This window comes from Typopeltis vanoorti, chromosome 4 (assembly GCF_054136105.1).
Source record: "Typopeltis vanoorti isolate ZY-2024b chromosome 4, IOZ_Tvanoo_1.0, whole genome shotgun sequence".
Taxonomy (NCBI): Eukaryota; Metazoa; Arthropoda; class Arachnida; order Uropygi; family Thelyphonidae; genus Typopeltis; species Typopeltis vanoorti.
The window spans coordinates 136,871,703-136,890,738 of record NC_143552.1 but is presented as its reverse complement, the minus strand read 5'-3'; the positions used below and the strand labels follow the sequence as shown (position 1 = coordinate 136,890,738).

Below are 19,036 nucleotides of genomic sequence, written 5' to 3'. Positions count from 1 at the left end.
ACATACCTTGCAATAATAGCCAATCGAGCTGATGACGTAATATCTATACTAGCATTCGTTGATATAACTCTGTCTTTAATAGTATTTCTACTTAATGGTAACTCTTTCATGCACTTTACAATAGCTTCCTTATTATGAAAGTCCTCAAATAAAAATGGTGCACACTTTACGAAAGCTTCTTTAATATAATCACCATCACTAAGTGGTTTCCCATGTTCAACAATAGTATGTGAAATACTGTAACTTGCGGCTACTAAATTTGAAGGTCCTGAAACAAATTTAATTAAAGTCTCTGTTTGTGATTCTGCCAGTTTTAGAGGTTGCGATATGTATTCTTTGTGTTCAGAAGTTTTTTCTAGGAGCCATTTGTGCTTAGTTTCAAAATATCTTCTTACATTCCAAGTTCTACTCACAGATAGCTTGCCACACAATTTACAGAGAACTTTATCGCCTCTATCAATAACACCATATTGTTCAGTCCAGGCATCTTGGAAATTTCTTCCACTTCCTTTCTGTGATAATTTTAGTTTTTTATTAGTGCTAGCTGCAATTGTAAAAGGGTTCACAAATTAAAAAAAAGAGCAAAATTATATACAGCGGTAATTAAGTAGTAATAATTAATAAGAACTAACAATTACTGGAAATGAATTATAAACCAGCAATTCAAATTACTTAAGTGGCAGACCATGCAAGACTACCACTACTTCTTTCAGCAGGGTTGCCAGATTTATTACCTGTTCGTTCCTAGCAACCTTGTTACGTTTTACTCTATCACATCGCTTCCCAAACTTCTGGATGTCAGGGCCCCCTTTGCAAAAATTAAAATATTTCACGGCTCCCCCTCAAAAAAAAATTGTAATAGAGACATATATTATTATAATATTTATTGTATTTATATTCAATACAAAACATACACAGCGAATATTGCAAAAATTAAATGCATATATTACATTTTTTTGCCTCTTACCATTTGGTTCTGAAGACAATGCGGGCTGTTCTGGTAAAATATGAAATACTGTCCTCTTTTTTTTTTTTGAGTCTGTTTCTGCTTCTTCTGATTGTTTGTGGGATTTTTTTTTTATTTTTTATCAGCCACTTATCCATCTCAGGGTTAAATTTTTTAACATAGAATAGATCAAATAATATCATCACCTACCGATACTGGCACACCACAGACTGATAACATGAAATTAGTGAATATTACCTGAATAAGGGAATCCCCGGACCAGGAACATTTTTCTCTTTTGTGACTTTTCTCCCTTTACATTAAGCCTAACACGAAACAGACAGCAGAGGCAGGTTATTAAAACGTACATATGATCGGTGCGGTATTAACAAAAGATCACGCAACTGAAAGATAAAAGCATAGCTGACAATTGAGTTGAAATGCTAACTCTCTTCAACCGAATTCCATATGTGAAACTGCCATAACATTCATTATATATATATATTACTTAGTTTTAACACTTTTAAGAATTTTAACACGTTCTGTTGAATTTTATTGCTACCTTGGGAAAATGAACTCACACACATCTAATTAATAACAATAGTTTTTTAGTTAGATACTGTGTTTGCCCATGCAACATATGGTTTTGTTTCAGTCTATACAGCATAGTTTCTGTATGAGGGGACATGTGATTCATTAATTAGTGTTTTTATCCCAGTTGTCTCTAATTGCAGTATTTGTTGAGAAATATTACACAGACTGTTCATACCTTATTCACTGGCATAATAAAAGTACTTGTTTTTATTGCCTCTGCAGTATAGTGGCTGTCAGGGAGGGCGTGTTGTTTACCACTGCAAGCGCGTTACTATCTCTCTTTTCATGTGTGAAGTATATGCGAAACTTTTATTGGTAACAGAAAACTAGCTCAGATGACAGTGATAATATAAAACGAGTTTTGATATGTATATAAAGTCAATATCAACAGTCCCTGATTACGGACACGTGATGAAAGGGACAGGAAGATTTGGAGCTTCCCTGGAGAGCATTCGAAGTAAATACAATTAACCACTGCTTTGAAATGAAACATATGAATAAGCAATATTTACTAATATTCATTAAGTGCCGAAATACACAGGAAGCAAAGTTTGTGAACCAACACCAACGTGTGAATTTTTCCATTAAAATATAAAAAAAAAAACAAAAAAAGAAATAATAAATAATATATTTTAAATTTGTTTTCATTATTTCACACCCCCCCTCAACAAAACCTACGTTCCCCAAGGGGGGCCGCGGCCCACAGTTTGGGAAGTGCTGCTCTATCATGCTACTAAATAGCAGCTATTTAGTGCAACGTCATCGTAAGTTGTTACTATTTGCATTATTTAACAAAATTTACTGAATTTAATGCAACTATAAAAATATTTTCATTATTTACTCAGATAAATTCAATATTTAATGCTGCGAATTATATTTTCTGTTAAAGTGGTTTTAAATATGTTTAGAACTTGTATTACTCAGTCGAGAGACTTGGAATGCATGCATGAACGAATTTCACACAGAAGTCAAATGAAAACTTTAAGTTTATAATATATAAAGCACGTATTTATAAGTCTGTAATATACTTATATTTATAAGTCTGTATCATATATCTATATATAACATTGATAATAATTTTTATAAGTTTTTACAATATCATATGACTATGCCGAAATTATAATGATTAAGAAAGAAAATGTACACTTAAAATGCTCGTTGTTTATAGGCTAGTTATAAAATAGAAATAAGCTAACTACAAAATATAATTCTTTCAATGAACCGGAAACCTATCTTCGCCTTAACTGAGAGTAATCTTACATGATTTATCACAGTTTTGTCATCAGAATACCAATATTTTTCAACATCCAAGGTGTGTCACCCGAAACCCTCGAGTGTGTCAGTGCTGACACGCATGTCATAGGTTCGTCATCACTGGTGTATGTATTCACTGATATTTTATTTCAGATAATGTTAATTCATCTTCTCTTTTTGATCTTTGGTTAAAAATTCATTAGCCTATTGCTAAGAAAGGCAACATGTCTTTTCCATCAGATCACTATCCAGTTGCTTTCAATTCAGTTCTTGTTTAAGTTGTGGAGAAATCCATTAACAGTCAACTTGTCTGCTACCAAGAAACCTCTCAAATAAGTTGCTGTCTAATAATATAATTACTTTCTCCATTTGAGAAGGTTATTGATTTTATATATATAAAAGCATTTTCTCCTACTCTGACAACACTCATATTTCTAGGTAAAATTTTTTCTTTTTTGGAATAATTACACTTACCGGCATCTAATATAAAAATGTTACAAGTGTCATCTCTTTAGCATGTGAGAAAGGTTTTATTTTACTCAAGGCATTGCTTTACTTACCTCATAGAGCCTTTTAAATATTTTATTTAAAAAAAAAAAAAAAAATCTAACCCAGTACAGAAGAAGGTAGTAAGGTTGATTACTGGCCCATCTCTCTCACTGATTCACTACTTTCACAGTGAGGCATTTTCAACTGAGGAGAGAGTTAGCCAGTCTCATACAGAGGTATCAGGGTATTTTTTCATCTTGAAAAACACATCCAATTACTAATAACATACTAGCATCATATTACATTCTTGCTTCTGTTGCTTGTATTTTCTTTAGATCTCTTCATCAGAATTTGCAATTCTTCTGCTGTCCTCCATTAAAATCCATACAGGAGCTATTTAACATTACTTATAGTTCAACTCCATACTAACAGGAAAAACTTTTTGTTCTCTCTGCTGTCATTGCTTGGAACAGCTTCTTCTCTTATACATTATTTTCTTAAGATAGACCTTGCATAGAAAACTGCATGGATCTGATATGAATAAACAAGTTTGTCCATGTATTGGGTTGGAATTTACTTGTTTACCACAAATCAGTATTATGACTAACCAAATAAGCTACCAATGCAGGCACTGCATTTGTGCACATGCTGAAGTGCATATAATCTGCAGGTCTTGAAATTCATAGCTAAAAAAGTTTAAAACTTTTTTGCTCATCCAATTGTAACAAATTTTCTTATGTGAGTTTTAGTATTTAAAAAAAAAATAATAACCCAACAAAAACTGATTCATGTACTTACTATACAGTGCACTCTTGCTTCCTACTTGCTCTTTCTGTATCAGCCATTGTCCACATTCTATAGTTCTGTCAATATTTATTAAGCAATAGAGGAGGGCATGAGAATTACCAATGCAAATTCTGATGAAGAGATTCAAAGAAAATGTAAGCTGCAGCAGAAATTATTCTTTGCATTTGATACTCTTCATTCATATTTCCGAATTTAGGGACACAAAACACATGTTGAAATGATTATTTTACTTATTATTAATAAAATAACAATTTGACGTTTCGATCCCTGTATTGAGGTCATCATCAGAAGGATACATGTGTATAGGGAACCAAGCTACATGCACTTGCACTCTGTACTGGTAAATTAAATCTATGCTGTTAATTAATCTTTTTCTTAGCCTGACCTCTAGTGATAATTGAATAAAATAAAAGTTGGAAAATATATATATAAATTATAATTAATAAATAAAAAAACTACAATAAACTCTGCTAAAATCCTCATGTACTAAGATTCTTCTGGATTTATACAGTTCAGATTGTTATACTATGATTTTCTTCAGGACTTGTACAGTTCAAGTTGTTATGGAATGTTAAGGAAAAAAAAACACTTCACCAAGTCTTGTATTGGGATTTTTCTTTGGCTTGTTCTGGTTACTATAAAGGTTGCAGATGGGTCCTCCACATTCTTGGAATGGTTAGGTCATCATTTTTGTTCAGATTTGGGTTATGTTTGAGCATTTCACATGCTTTGAATTTCCTCTTGAACCAGGTTTTGGTGCCGTGTAGAGACTTGGTATTTTTCCAATCAATTCTGTGATGTGTTTGGAGTACGTGGTCAGAAAGGCCAGTTTTTCCAAAATGGAGGTATTTAATGTGTCGTTTGTGTTTGTCCGTGCTAATTGGGATGGTTCGCCCTGCTTACATGGTAGGTTACATGTGCATTGTATTTTGTATACTCATGGGTGGGCTAGGTGTGGAAGAGGATCTTTGGAAGAACTGAGTAGATGTCTTAATTTTGTTGTGGGTTTAAAGGTGGTTTTGAGGTTGTATTTGTGTAGTGTTCTGTCTATTTTTTCGGAAATGCCTCTAACATAAGGTATGGCAATAGCATTCTTGAAATCTTTTTTTTTTTTTTTTACTAGTATCTCTGTGGAGGATCTTGTGAATAGTTTACTGTATCCATTTTTTTATAAATGTATTGTTGATGATCTTGTATTCCTGGTTTAGAGCTTGTTCATTTGAACAGATAGTTTGAGCTCTGTGGTTAAGGGTGCTTATGACACCTAGTTTTTTGTGTTGGGGGTAATAAGAATTTTTGTGTATGTTCTGGCCTGTGTGTGTGTGTGTAGGTTTGCGGTAGACTGAGAAGTAGAGACAGCCTGAGGGAAGACTTGTGACGAGTGTGTCTAGGTACGGAAGAGTTGTTTTTTTTCTATTTCAATGGTGAATTGGATACATTTGTGTTGTTTGTTCAGGTGGCTAAGGAATGTATTTAGTGCTTCGTGGCCATGGGGCCAAATAGCGAAAATATTGTCGATGTATCTGAGCCAAATTTTGGACTTTTAGGCACGCTGACTCTAGAGCTCGTTGCTCAAAGTCTTCCATATAAAAGTTAGCAATTGGGTGGAAAAGTGGTGAGCCCATGGCTGTACCCTCTTTTTGAAGGTAAAAATTGTTTTGCCACACGAAATATCCGGAGCGGAGTATGTGGGCAAGGAGGATCGTGTGGAAATATGTTCTGTAGGAGTAAGATAGTATCATTGATCGGGACATTGGTGAAAAGGGAAGTTATGTCGAAGCTGACTAATAAATCTTGGTCGTTGAGTGTAATGTTTTTAATTTTGTTTATGAAATGTTGTGTATTTTTTATTTAGGAAGGGGACTGACCTACTAATTCCTCGAGTGTGGCCGCTAATTTTTTGGCTAAGTGGTAATTTGGGCGCTGTCGATTCCTTCAACAATTGGACTAAAAGAAAGAGTCTTTGTATTTAAAATAATTAAGTTAGTGGAATTATGGCAGAAGCAAGAATTTGTAATATGAGGTAGTATTAGTCTGGTAATTTCATGCATATTAGTGTTAACTGCTAAGAAAGATTGCAAGACTCAACAAAATTTTGCTCACTTATGTAATTCAATTATTTATCAACTGTTTCATAGTTAGCAAGCACAGTATTGCATTATGCAGTAATTTATATTAAAGTTGCATGCAATGTTTTTTGTCTCCCACTCATAGTACATCAGTATTGTGTGCAGGCTAGGAAAATTCTTTTACTCGTTTTTTTTTTTAAATTTTTATTATTTATTGTTTTTTTGTATATTTAGATATTTAATTTTTCATGCTTTTCACAGTTCAGAAGCACTGCTCGCTGGAGTCCAAACATGGAGCTTTTTCAAGTCACTTCAGGCGTTCAATAAGTAGGACAGTAGTCTCATACCAGGTGATGAAATTCACCTAATTGAAGACAGTTGGAGACATTATGCTGAGATTTGAACTTGCAACCTGTTTACTAGAAAGTGAGTATATTAACCACTCACTAACCATGCTGGCAAATGATGTTTACATGTTTGCTTTCACTTTTTGAAACCAAAATAAATTATTGTTCGCTATAACAAGTATGATGAGTTATATATGTCAGTCTTATACTAAGATGACATTTGTGCAGTAAGTGTTTGGCTAGCAACAAGAGTTAATAACTGTTCAGAACAACTACATCAAAGTTTGGGACTAACAGCAAATCTAGTATTTCTCCACTGATGTTTAAATTATTTGCCTTATCCTTTTTTTGATTGGTATACTGTAGTTATATAATAACTTGACATCTTGTACTGTTCTTTTTTGGAAGACCTCTCAGTATTATGCTTTTATATGTTCAAGGTTTATTATGAGAATGTTTGTTATATCAGGTAAGCAAAACTAGATTGTATTTAAGGCATTATAACAGTCCCAAGTGGGACAGCCTCTGCAACTTCTATGCCACATTTCCATGGTTGGACTATTGCTTCCAGCTTTCCAACTCAAACATATGCACTGAACTTATTACCAAAGTAATCCTCACTGGCATGGAAATATACATTCCACACAATACTCTGAACTGCCATTTCCCTAACTAAACCCTGGTTCTCCAAACGATGTGCCAAGGCTGTACAGATGAAACACCAGGCATACCATAACTGGCTGAAATCAAGAACCTCATACCAAAGCCCGAAATAGATCAAAAAAAAAAAACAATCGATGCTTCCAAAACAGAGTTCGAGCAAAAAGCAGGAAACTAGCAGCCTGTCCAAATGGCAGTCGAGCCTTTTGGTCCTTTGCAAAGCAATTGGCCGTAACTTCTGTCAACACTATTCCTGCCCTTATCATACCCAGATGGCTCTATTGCATCATCACCCACAAAAAAACCAATCTTCTGGCTTCACACTTGGTAAATGTCCCCCAACCGTTCCAGACACCCAACATACAATTCCCCCTATATCCTTTTGTCAGGATGAGATCAGAAAAATGCTGTCCAAATTAGACACAGTCTCCTGGCCCTGATGGCATTTCCCCAATTGTACTGAAAGTTTGTGCACCAGAACTGACTCCTACCCTATGTTGCCTATATATACTCTTTTACTCCACTAGTCTATCCCACAAACTGTAAATTGGCCTATATTCAGCCCATTCCCAAAAATGGTGACAAGTCACTGCTCCAACTAACACTTACCTCAGTCTTGTCAAAAGTAATGGTAAAAATCATCAATTCCCAATTCCTACACTACCTGGAAGACACCCACCTAATAAATGACCACCAGTATGGATTCTGTCGCTGCTGATCAACAGATCTGCTCACATATGTCACCCATCTCTAGACAAATGTCATGGAGGAAGTTTGGCAAATCTGAAGTGGTTGCACTTTATCTCCAAAGCCTTTAACCAGGTCTGGCAGAAAGCCTTACTAAGCAAACTACCATCATTCGGTCTGACCTTGGACTTCTGTAGTTGGATTGCCTGATTTCTGTCTGGCACACACGCACTGTGCGTGCGTGTGTGTGAGTGATGATGGATGGCTCCCTATTCTCTCACCATTCAATTAATGCTGGGGGTTCCACGAGGTTCTGTCCTCTCACCAACCCTCGTCTTGTTATATATCACAACCTACTTCAGTTGACCTCCAATCCAATACACAGTTTTTGCAGACAACAGCACATTACACTCCTCACTTTCATTTGATAAACCTTACCCTGCACAACTCTTCAACTTACAGAATATCAACCACCACTGCCCTCAATTCCGATCTTCAAGCCATACTACAATGGGGTTTGGATAACCTCATCAATTTCAATGCTAATAAAACCCAGTTCTCTCCTATTTCCCATTAAAAAAAAAAAAAAAAAAAAAAAAAACTTTTTTCCCAGTATCCTTTTTGATGATACCCAAATTTCCAGACAGTTCGAGATTTCTCTTCTTGGAATTACCCTCACATCAAACCTCTCCTGACATAGACACATAGCAACCATTGCATCCTCAGCTTCAAAAAAACTAGGATTTCTCTCTCTCACGACGTTACTTCACCCCTGAACAGCTGTTAACATTATACAAATTACAAATCCCAGCTATTGAATACTGCTCCCACATTAGGGTGGGGGCCCCTAAAAGCTCTGTCAAAATAATATAATATGAATATTTCATATTATAATATGAAAAGTTCTGATAAACACCTAGAACAAAAATGATATTAAGGCAACTGATATAATCAAAAGAAAGAACATATCTTAAAACTCTATAACCCCAATGTTTCATGAAATTGTAATAATTTGTTCTTTTTCTTTTAGGATATATAAGAACAGTTGCTTTAATATAATTTTTATTCTAGGTATTTATCAGAACTTTTCATCTCTCCCCAATATGTTTGACACTTAAATATCTCGCCATGAAAATCATAATTGTTTACCAGTGTTAGTTTTCATATGTAAATATATATGAACATATAACTAAGCAATAATTTATCTGAAAAAGTCACTGTATAAAGGTTTCTAATTCAGTGGCAGTACATGTACTTGATTATTAGTGATTATGAATGATTCACAATGTTTGTACCAGGCAGTAAAGTTTTATTTCCCAATGTCTCTTCATTTCCCTTTTTTGCTAAGAGAAATGAAGAAAGTAGACAGTGAAAAAGTTTAGATTTATATAAAAATAAAATAAGTAAATCCCATTATTGTAGTTTGTTACCAGCTATATATTTTGTCCTGTTAGCATCCGTCTCTCATATTAGATAGCCTCAAATGCACTGCCTCCTGCATCTATAATCCTGCTGAATTGGTTGAAACATTGTTCTTACTCTTGTTGGTTGCAATTCTTTTCTCGTCAGCAATTTCACTCCTTTTTCATTCTGTTCTTTCTCTCTACCTTGAAAGTACTTTAAAATCAGTCCTTTATATATATATATATATATATATATATATATATAATCTATCTTTCATTCACAAATGTCTAACCACCATGAGTTGCCTTGGTGTTGCACTATCATAAGTCTTGAACCACGTTCAAGTGCAAACTTGACTTGTCTGTTTGCTTACTTGGGAAAAAGGATTAAAACCAAGGTTATAAAATTACTTGGTATCTTTAACATATATATATATTATACCCAAGGTAAAAAAACTTTCCACAATATTTGTCTTAGTTGAGTGGATGCCAGAACAACTTCTTTTTAATACCATCCACTAAGCCTGGAGCATCCCAAAGACTAAAGACAATTCTAGATGAGTAAAACAATCTTTAGTGATTTGTATATTGATTTTTATAATGACCCTAAATGCAAGAGATTGCTGAATCTTTATAGGACACTTGTCTTGCAATTTTGTTTATTATAGGTTTATTTCCAGTTAGAGCAGCTTAGAGAGTGATCCCAAAATTAGGCAGTTTTCATGTACTTTTCAGATTTAAAGTTCATTAGCATGAAAGTGGTTATTTTTTAAATTTTGTTATAATTTAGAATGCTTGTAATATTAGTTATCTGAAGAAGAACTAGAAGACAACTCAGAAGAGGAGGAGGTTGAAGATGATATTCATATAGAAATGGAAGAAGATACAAGGTAAAACTAATACTATAAAAACTTATTTTGAAGTTGAGGAAAATATATAATTTATACATAAAAAAGAAAAAAAACTTAAAGTAATTGAGAATTAATACTATTGACATCCTTGGACTTAGGTCTCCTGGCAGAAGACTGAAATAATAAGTAATTTGCTTATCCCTTGTAGGTGCATGCAGAAGTGAATGCACCTCATAGATGCATTCACTTTTACATGGTGTATTTTGTAATGTGTACAAATAGATGCATTTTGTTCATACTCAAATTATTTCTCAGCTCTTGCTGGACAGATTTTGTGATATTCAGCATATGGAATCTTAAAAAATCTGGCCATTTAATTTTCATTTCATTTAGATCACTTGCATTTGCAAAATGTCCACTCCACTCAGTTTTGATTACAATCTGATCAATTTATCAGCAGAAGAATCACATGATGATAATAGTTCTGCACCACATGGATGAAATTTAATGACATTTGTATTTAGAATCTCAACAGAAATTTGTTACATAATTTTAATTTTGGTCTGTTTCCTGAAGATTATAATCTACAGTCTTCAGACAAGTTTCTTCTGTCCTTTCAGCTTTCCATCTAAACCATTCATGAGTAAACAAACTCATGGGATTATCATTAAAAAAAAATTGACTTTAGTGGCAAAATTAGACACAATATAGTTATGCTCTATAAGATAGAAATGCTGTTATTATTACCTCTAATCATTTGTTTCACTCATGCAAAGTGAGCAAAATGTATATTACTAGCAATAGGACTTCCTCATGCAATATTAAACATTTCTGTTTCAACATGATTTTCAGTTTTTCAGTATCATCAAGACTAATATATACACACACATATCCCATTCATGTGCCATATCCTATCTAGGAGGTTGATTGCTATAATGTGGCTCATGGTTAACTACAGGCATAATGACATATGGTGAAGACCCTATCTCTTCTACATACTGTAGTAAGTATTCATGGCTGTAAATTTGTGTTTGTTCACAGGACTGTTCTGAGGAATGAAAAACTTGAGTTTCCATGTGAAAAACCCTGTACCTCTGTATGAGGACTGGTTAACTTACCTTTAGTTGAAACAGACCAGATAACGGTTCTTCATATCATAGATGTTGAAAATTGAACCCAGGTCTTACCTACCAAAGAGCTTAGTCTATACTGACTGAGCTATACATACACCTAGTTTAGCCATAAATACGCATACTGTTTATGCGTATTTATGTACATAAATACGCATAAACCTTTAATCTATCACTAAATCGTTTACAGCTTTCTGCACATACAAACCACATGTATGAGAGTGGTCTGAAAAGTTTTTGACCTCGACCATAGATAGCAACACTATTGGCATGATTTTTTTTTTCTAAGTTGGTACATGGTGCTAGAGCATCTCTGGAATATTAGTCTTAAGGGAGATTATGTTGAAAAATAAAAATAATTTTGAAATTATAAATTCGTTTTTTCATTGTTAGGCTGAGAAAACTTTTCAGACCGCCCTTGTATACATTGACTTGTATACATACAAGTCAATCACTAGGCTGATCAGTGTTCAGGTAATACTTGAAATATGCCCAGTTCCAAAAGATAGCTGGAGTTGATTTCTAAAGCAATTTTTTCCCTCCCAATTTCCATAGTATATACTTTTCTTTCATGGCAAAACTGATCTTGCATTTCTTAGGTAATCCCTAACAAGACTTCGTTTTCTTTCTTTGTCTCATTACACTTGCAATTGATATAGCTTAATTTAATCCATGCTTTCTTCCATCCATATCTAGTGTTCCTGACAATTCAGAATCATTCCTTCACTGAACAATTACTTTCTGAACAAAGTCTTGAAAGCACAGATCCTTTTAACGATCAGTCACCTCGTACCAACATGATGCACATCATTTTACGTACATAATCTACTTACTGACTCAATTGCAGTTCTTGTCCTCAACACACTCCTATCATACTCTAACAACATTCATAATCTTTACTCTTTTGCACTCCTTTTTGATCTTGCTGAATAGATTTCATATCTTATAACTTTTCTCCTTTCAAATCATTCCAACCATTGCTATCATATTATCAATTGTTCTGCTTGCTTAGATATTACTTCAATCATGTCTCAGATCTTTGTGCCCAGAAAATACTTTTGTTCTTGTGTTTCCGGTACCCCAAAATTGCTATATAATACTGTATCCTAATTTTATCAGTTTGTGCTTACCTTTCCTGCTTTTTGTGAGCACTTCAGTGTCTAATTCCTATGTCGATATTGTGCTGCATTCTTTCTTCATCTGCAGAGCAAAAGCCAGAATACTGTTTAAGAACACTGCATTTTTGGTAATTCAAAAACTCAAAAGTGATGTCACACACTCAGACAAGCTTCATTCCAAATGTCCACTGCAGTTCTAGAGAGACTACAACTGCTGTTAGGTTATTGCCTGAACTTTTCAAGAGAAACTCATCAATTTGGTATAGTTGACAAAAGCTGTTTGAAATGTTCTGCATGAATTGATGGTAGAGCAAGCTCACCATGGGACTAGTGTCTGCTGTAGAGAATGAACATTTGAAACATTGTGATGAAAAGTGGATCTTTTCAAATTCAAAATAATGTGTAAAAGTAAAATTAAAATAGTTTTACTCTATGACAGTTCCAAGAAAAAGACCTTGAAGAACAAGATCTAGAAAGTCTAAGGTGATGGATTGTAGACTGAAATGCCAGATTGGTTATAGACTGAAATGGCACATCTCTAATATTTGACAATATTGAAGATATGATAAATAACAGATTAATTTGGAAGAAAATTGTTGATAGGAAGCTGTAATAATGTAAACTTTTTTATTTCTACTCACAGAAGTTGTAAACCTATAGATTTATGCACTAAACACTTGTAAAACTTGTTTATTATTATCATATCCTTATGTGGATTAAGAGGAAAATTAAAACACTAAACTAGTAAGTGATTAAATTTTAACTTGTGAATCTGAAAGTTTGGTTAGAAATAAGTTGACTTTATCATAGATATGAAAGTTTTGAGGGAAATTAGGAGAATGAACAAATAGTATCAGTTTGTTATAAAGATGAAAAGAAACTTGACATTATTAGCATTTAAGAATGTTTGATAGAGGTGATATTCCCACTTAAAGAGAATGTGAGAATAAAAGTCAGTCTAAAGATGTTTAATTGCAAGAACAAGATCATGGATTCTAGACTGAAATATCAGATTTGCTATAGACTGAAATGACACATCTCTAATATTTGATAATATTGGAGATGTCATAAATAACAGATTAATTTGGGAGAAAATTGTCGATAGGAAGTTTTTATAATGTAAACTTGCTTTATTGCTAGAAAGCAGATACACTAATCACTTGTAAAACTTGTTTATTACTATTGTATCCTGTACATCAGAACATGAGTAGTGAGAACAGTTTTTCATTATTGATTTACATATGATTAGTCTGAAGATGCAACTGATCTTAAAGGATTTCCCATATAATAATTTTTCATTTGTTTTTGTGTAAGTAGGTTTTTTTTTTTTTGTATATATTTTACATCATGCATTTTTGATTAAATGAGTTTCAATACATGTATTCATGAAACTCATTTAAACAAATTGCATAAATAGAATGATTCTTCTACTAAAATACATGTAAAGTGGTGGTTGGTGGCTGTGCATTCTACCACTATGGAAAATGTTTGAATTACTTAAAATACCATTTTTGGTTTGTTTATATTGCACATACAGTAAGTAATTACTGTTACATAGTTTTCTTTATTTAGTAATTACATTTGATTAATAAATTGATTAAATTCATATTATAATAATTTTTTACAATATTATTAGTATTATTATTGTTATTAAGCATTGATGTCCAAAAATCTTTCATATGCTGTTACAGTGAGCATAGCACAATATTAATTTATGGTAATCTATTCATATTGATTATTAATAGCAATTCATGATTAAATTATCACATCTATAGATCGCTTTTAAAAAATCCATATGAAATACTGCACTAAAAATGGAAGTTACGACACTTATTTCAACATCAGCTCAGCACAAAATGCCAACAGCAAAGAGGATATGGCAGGTCTGTGTGCATCACATGAAGAAAAGTCATTGGCTTGACTCATTCTTACTCAAGTCTTAGAAGATTCTTCTTGAATGTTTCTAAGCATGTAACTTTGAGTTGGGCATACAAATAAAATGAAAATTGCTAAACATAGTTTGTGCAAGTTCAAATCTGCATAAACAGAGTATCTACTATTTTTGAAATGAAAAAAATATTTTCTTATATTATAAATTTAATTTTTGACATGTAAGGCATAAAAAAATATATGCATCTGGGAAAGTGGTGGTTGTGGTGATAGGGACTTATATCAGTGTGTAGGATATTAGGCAAGAAAAAATTATGAATCACTGCTACTCTGAAATAACATATCTAATTTTAATTATATTAAAAATATTTAAAAAATGCTTTATTTCATTGAAATTTATAGCAACCAGGAGAAACATAAAGATGAAGGTTTAAGTACAGAGCATTCGCAAACGCTAGAAAGGCTACGCCAAAATCAGAGACAAGACTATCTCCGAGGATCAGTTTCTGGCTCTGTGCAGGCTACCGATCGTCTTATGAAAGAACTGCGTGAAGTATACCGCTCAGAAAGTTTTAAAAAAGGTATCTGGCAATAGTACTTTTTATTTAAGAAACAAATAGTACTGTATTTATTTTTAAAATTTTGAATCCGAGATGTAGTTCTTCATATAGTGTAACTTTAGGTTTAGTGTTTTCAATATTCATTGGCTAATACATACAGCATAATCCAAGATTTCCAAATTCCATTGATGAAAAGGGGAAAGAGATGCAACCTTTGTGATGTGACCACTTCCTTTAATGTTTGATTTATATAACTTTTATAAAAGTTTTTTCATAATTTAGAAAGCTAGAACATTTTCTACCCCAGGGTTTATGTTGTTATCCAACTGTATATTTGTACTTTGTGTGTGTGTGTCACTTAGTTAGGGAATTGCATGCACTTTCAAAGTGAATTTGCTTGTTATATCCATTGAATGTTTAAATTGAATTTCTTGGAGGATTGTTTGCAAGATCTGTGTGCATAATGTACACCTGGATCTCTTTTCCAGAAAAGTGACACATACTGACTGTTAAGTCATAGTGACATTATATATTCATACTAGGGGGAACATCCCCCCCCCCTTGAGTTCCGGACTGGTAGGCTGGTTCTCCTTGAATTCTGATGACTCGAAAGGGGGTAGGGGACAAAGAACCTTTCTGTTTGCTAAAACTCCAAGATCTGCAGGCTTGGCTCAGCTCTGCCTTCCCTGATGCCTATGCCTGATCAAAACGTTTCAAATAACTTGACAAAAAAGTGACACAAAAACGTTACGAAAAAGGCTTATCATTTTATATTATAGAGTAGATGTGAATTGTAATCCAGAAATCCATCTTGCACTGCTTGGAGCACTCATTAACATAAGTTGCTCATTTGTAAATGTGTTTTCTTGGTGTGGTTGACCTGTTTTGTGGCAGGGGAAAAAAAAATCTCTATTGCACTAAGACTGCTGAAAAACGATTGCCAATGATGTGATATGTGTCCCTAGAGTTCTAAGAATAGAGTAGGAATAACTTGGATGTGTAATATCTAAGCAAGAGATTCATAAGAAAAAGATGATGCAGAAGGAATATTGTGTGCATCAGGATGATGTCAGTTATGATAATTATAAGCAGCAGGCCAGAAGAGTCACATCATGAAGTGTTATATGGAAAGCTGTCAGAAAAGTACAAAAGTAGTACTTTCGAAAGTACTACTTTCGTACTTTCGAAAAGAAACTGGTTCTGCAAGTTAGACAACCCAAAAGAATTCTATTGTTATGCTGCAAGTAAAAGGAAGAATGAATTTGAAAGAATACTATTGACTGATGCAGAAGTGATTGTTCAGTTAAAGAATAGCCATTTTGCTAAAAGCTATTAACCTGATGTATTCAACATTGAACTCACCTCTACCTCTTCACCATATGTGGAAACTTGTGGATGAGAAGAAAGTACTAGACCTGTTGCATAAGCTGAATAGGAATTCTGCAGTAGGAGCAGGTGAGATACCAGCATGGATGTTAAAAGCGTGTTCAACTGAACTGGCTATTCCTTTGACTAGGCTATATAATTTCAGTCTCAGAACAGGGAAGATTCCACAGGAGTGGAAAGAATGTAAGGTAATCCCATTGCACAAGGGTGTGCAAAGACCAATGTATCCAGCTATGGACCAGTCAGTATCTCAGGAGGTGATGAAGAATTTGGAAAAGTTGGTTAGGGCTCCCATTCAGAAACAGGTTGACAGAGAATCTACTTTGCAACAAACAGTATGGGTTTACATGTTCGTTGTAAACCCATACTAGGGAAGGCATGTCACCACTGAGTTAGAGAAGGGAAATGGATACACCATGATACTTATGGATTTATTCATTTCATATTGAAAAGAATAACATGTAAGAAAGTTTTAAGCGAATAAAAGTTGAGCAGCTCTCAGATGTGAACTGTAATAATAAATAAAATACACAAAGATTATTGAAGAAAAAATGAAAGAGTTTGAGAACAGGAACAAAATTTGGAGATTCAGTGGCAAGCCTTGAAGAAAATCCTGATTGATTCAGCCAGAGAGGCTTGTGGTGAGGTTGTCTGCAAGGATAGAAAAATCAGAACTCCATGGTGGACACAGGAAGTTAAAGAGGCAGTGAAGGAAAAGAAGAAAGCATATCAAAAGTTCCTGTCAAATAAGTCAGCTTTTGCTCTTAGGAATACAGAGATAAATGTAAGAAAGCGAAACACTGTGTAAAATTAGCTAAACAAAAGTCATTGGAGGACTTTGGCAAGAACATAGAAAATAAATATCAAGAAGGTGGCAAGATATTCTGGAGGTTGTTGAAGAAGCTTAGAAATGGAGGAAGGAGTGCTGTAAAAGGAGTTAGAGATGATAAAGGTGACATGAAAACAGGAGAAAAAGATATCCTTGAAGTATGGAGTAATTACTTTGAAAAATTGCTAAATGAAACAAGCAGTGACAGCACAGTGGTAAAAAAAAACACTCAACAGGCATACAATCAGGAATACATATCCATACTTGGAGTAGAAAAAGCCACCAAAGGCTTGAAATGTGGAAAGGCAGCAGGAGTAGATGATATTCGACCAGAAATGCTGAAGTATGGTGGTATAAGAGTCTTACAGTGGCTGCACTGCATAATTCAGAAAGCCTGGACAGAGGGACGAAATCTCGATGATGGGAGTAGAGCTCTAATAGTACCCATATATAAAAAGGGACATAAAATTGAATGTGAGAATTACAGAGGTATTTCCTTACTAGTAGAGGTATTTCTCTACTAATTATAGAGGTATTTCCCTAGGCAAGATCTATGCAAAATCAGAACTCCCTGGTGGACACAGGAAGTTAAAGAGGCAGTGAAGGAAAAGAAGAAAAGAAACGGTTGAGAAAAATTGTGGAAGAACAAGCTTGGTGAAGAACAAGCTGGATTCAGGCAAAATAGAGGCTGTCAGGATCAGATCTTCACTTTACGACAAATAGTTGAGAAAGCATGGAAATAGAACAAAGATCTGTATTTAAGTTTTGTCAACCTGGAAAAGGCATATGACAAGGTGCCAAGAGAGAAGCTATTCAATACACTATGATATATGGTGTCAATGGGGCATTATATCAAGCAATGATTAGTCTTTATTTGAGTTGTAAGTCAGCAGTTAGAATTGAAGGAGGTACAGGAAGATGGTTTAATGTTAAATCTGATGGAGACAAGGATGTACGTTATCCCCTCTGTTATTCATTATCTATATGGATCACATTATGAAGGAAAGTGGTATTAAACCTGATATCAGAATTGGAGATGTCAATGTCAGCTCTTTGCTTTATGCAGATGATATTATACTTCTAAATAAATCTGCTACCAGTTTACAAGATTCCCTGGCTAAATTGAATAACTGTTGTAATAGATATGGTATGAAGGTCAGCATTAAAAAGACAAAGACAATGAAAATAGGTAGAATTATTGAAAATGTCAACAAACAGTGTTGTGAACGGAGAACCTGTGGAATAAGTAAAACATTTCAGCTACTTAGGCACGATTTTTAGTGAAGATGGTAAATTAAATATGGAAATAGACAACAGAATCAACAAAGCTGGTATGGTAGGCAGTCAATTGAATAAATTCATATGGAATAAGGGAGAAATTAGTCGGATCACTAAATTAGCTGTATACAAGACAGTGTTCAAACCAGTTTTAACTTATGGATCTGAGAGCTGGGTCAGAAATAGAACACTTGACCAAAGACTAGAGACCGCAGATATGAGAGTCCTGAGAAAGATTAGAGGCATGAACAGATGGCATCAATGGCAATATCATATTAAAAACGAGGATATTAGGAAAGAACTTGACATTGTCAGCATCCAGGAATGCGTTAGCAGAGCTAATCTCAGGTGGTATGGTCACTTAAACAGAATGACAAGGAAAGATTAGCAAAACAAGTGTTCTCTGCCAGGTTGGCAGGAAAACGACCCAGAGGAAGACCAAGATATAGATGGATTGATATGGTACAAAGTGCCTTAGATGATAGAAATATAAGATCTGATGATGTTGGAGTCTTGACAAGTAACAGACTGATTTGGAGGAATATTGTAGATAGGAAGTTAGTAATGATGTAAATTTTTCATGTAGTACTATCATGTCCTGTACACCCCTTGAGGATACATGTCAGGAAAGCTGAGTTACATTTCACACAGTATGCTAAAGAAACGATGATTTGATCAAAATGTTATTCTACTGGCATGACCTCTAGTAAAAATATAATATAAAAAAAAAAATAGAAA

The 19,036-nt window shown here is 34.0% G+C and overlaps 1 protein-coding gene across 1 annotated transcript in view; it reads left to right on the top strand.

Moving 5' to 3' along the window:
- The window catches only part of LOC150107699 (ubiquitin-conjugating enzyme E2 Q1), a 201,965-nt gene that overhangs the window by 65,059 nt on the left and 117,870 nt on the right, over window positions 1–19,036 (top strand). The window contains exons 4-5 of the mRNA XM_090392011.1: window positions 10,064–10,146; window positions 14,648–14,826. Of these exons, the coding sequence (XP_090248137.1) occupies window positions 10,064–10,146; window positions 14,648–14,826 (262 nt within the window). The remainder of the gene's footprint in view (window positions 1–10,063; window positions 10,147–14,647; window positions 14,827–19,036) is intronic.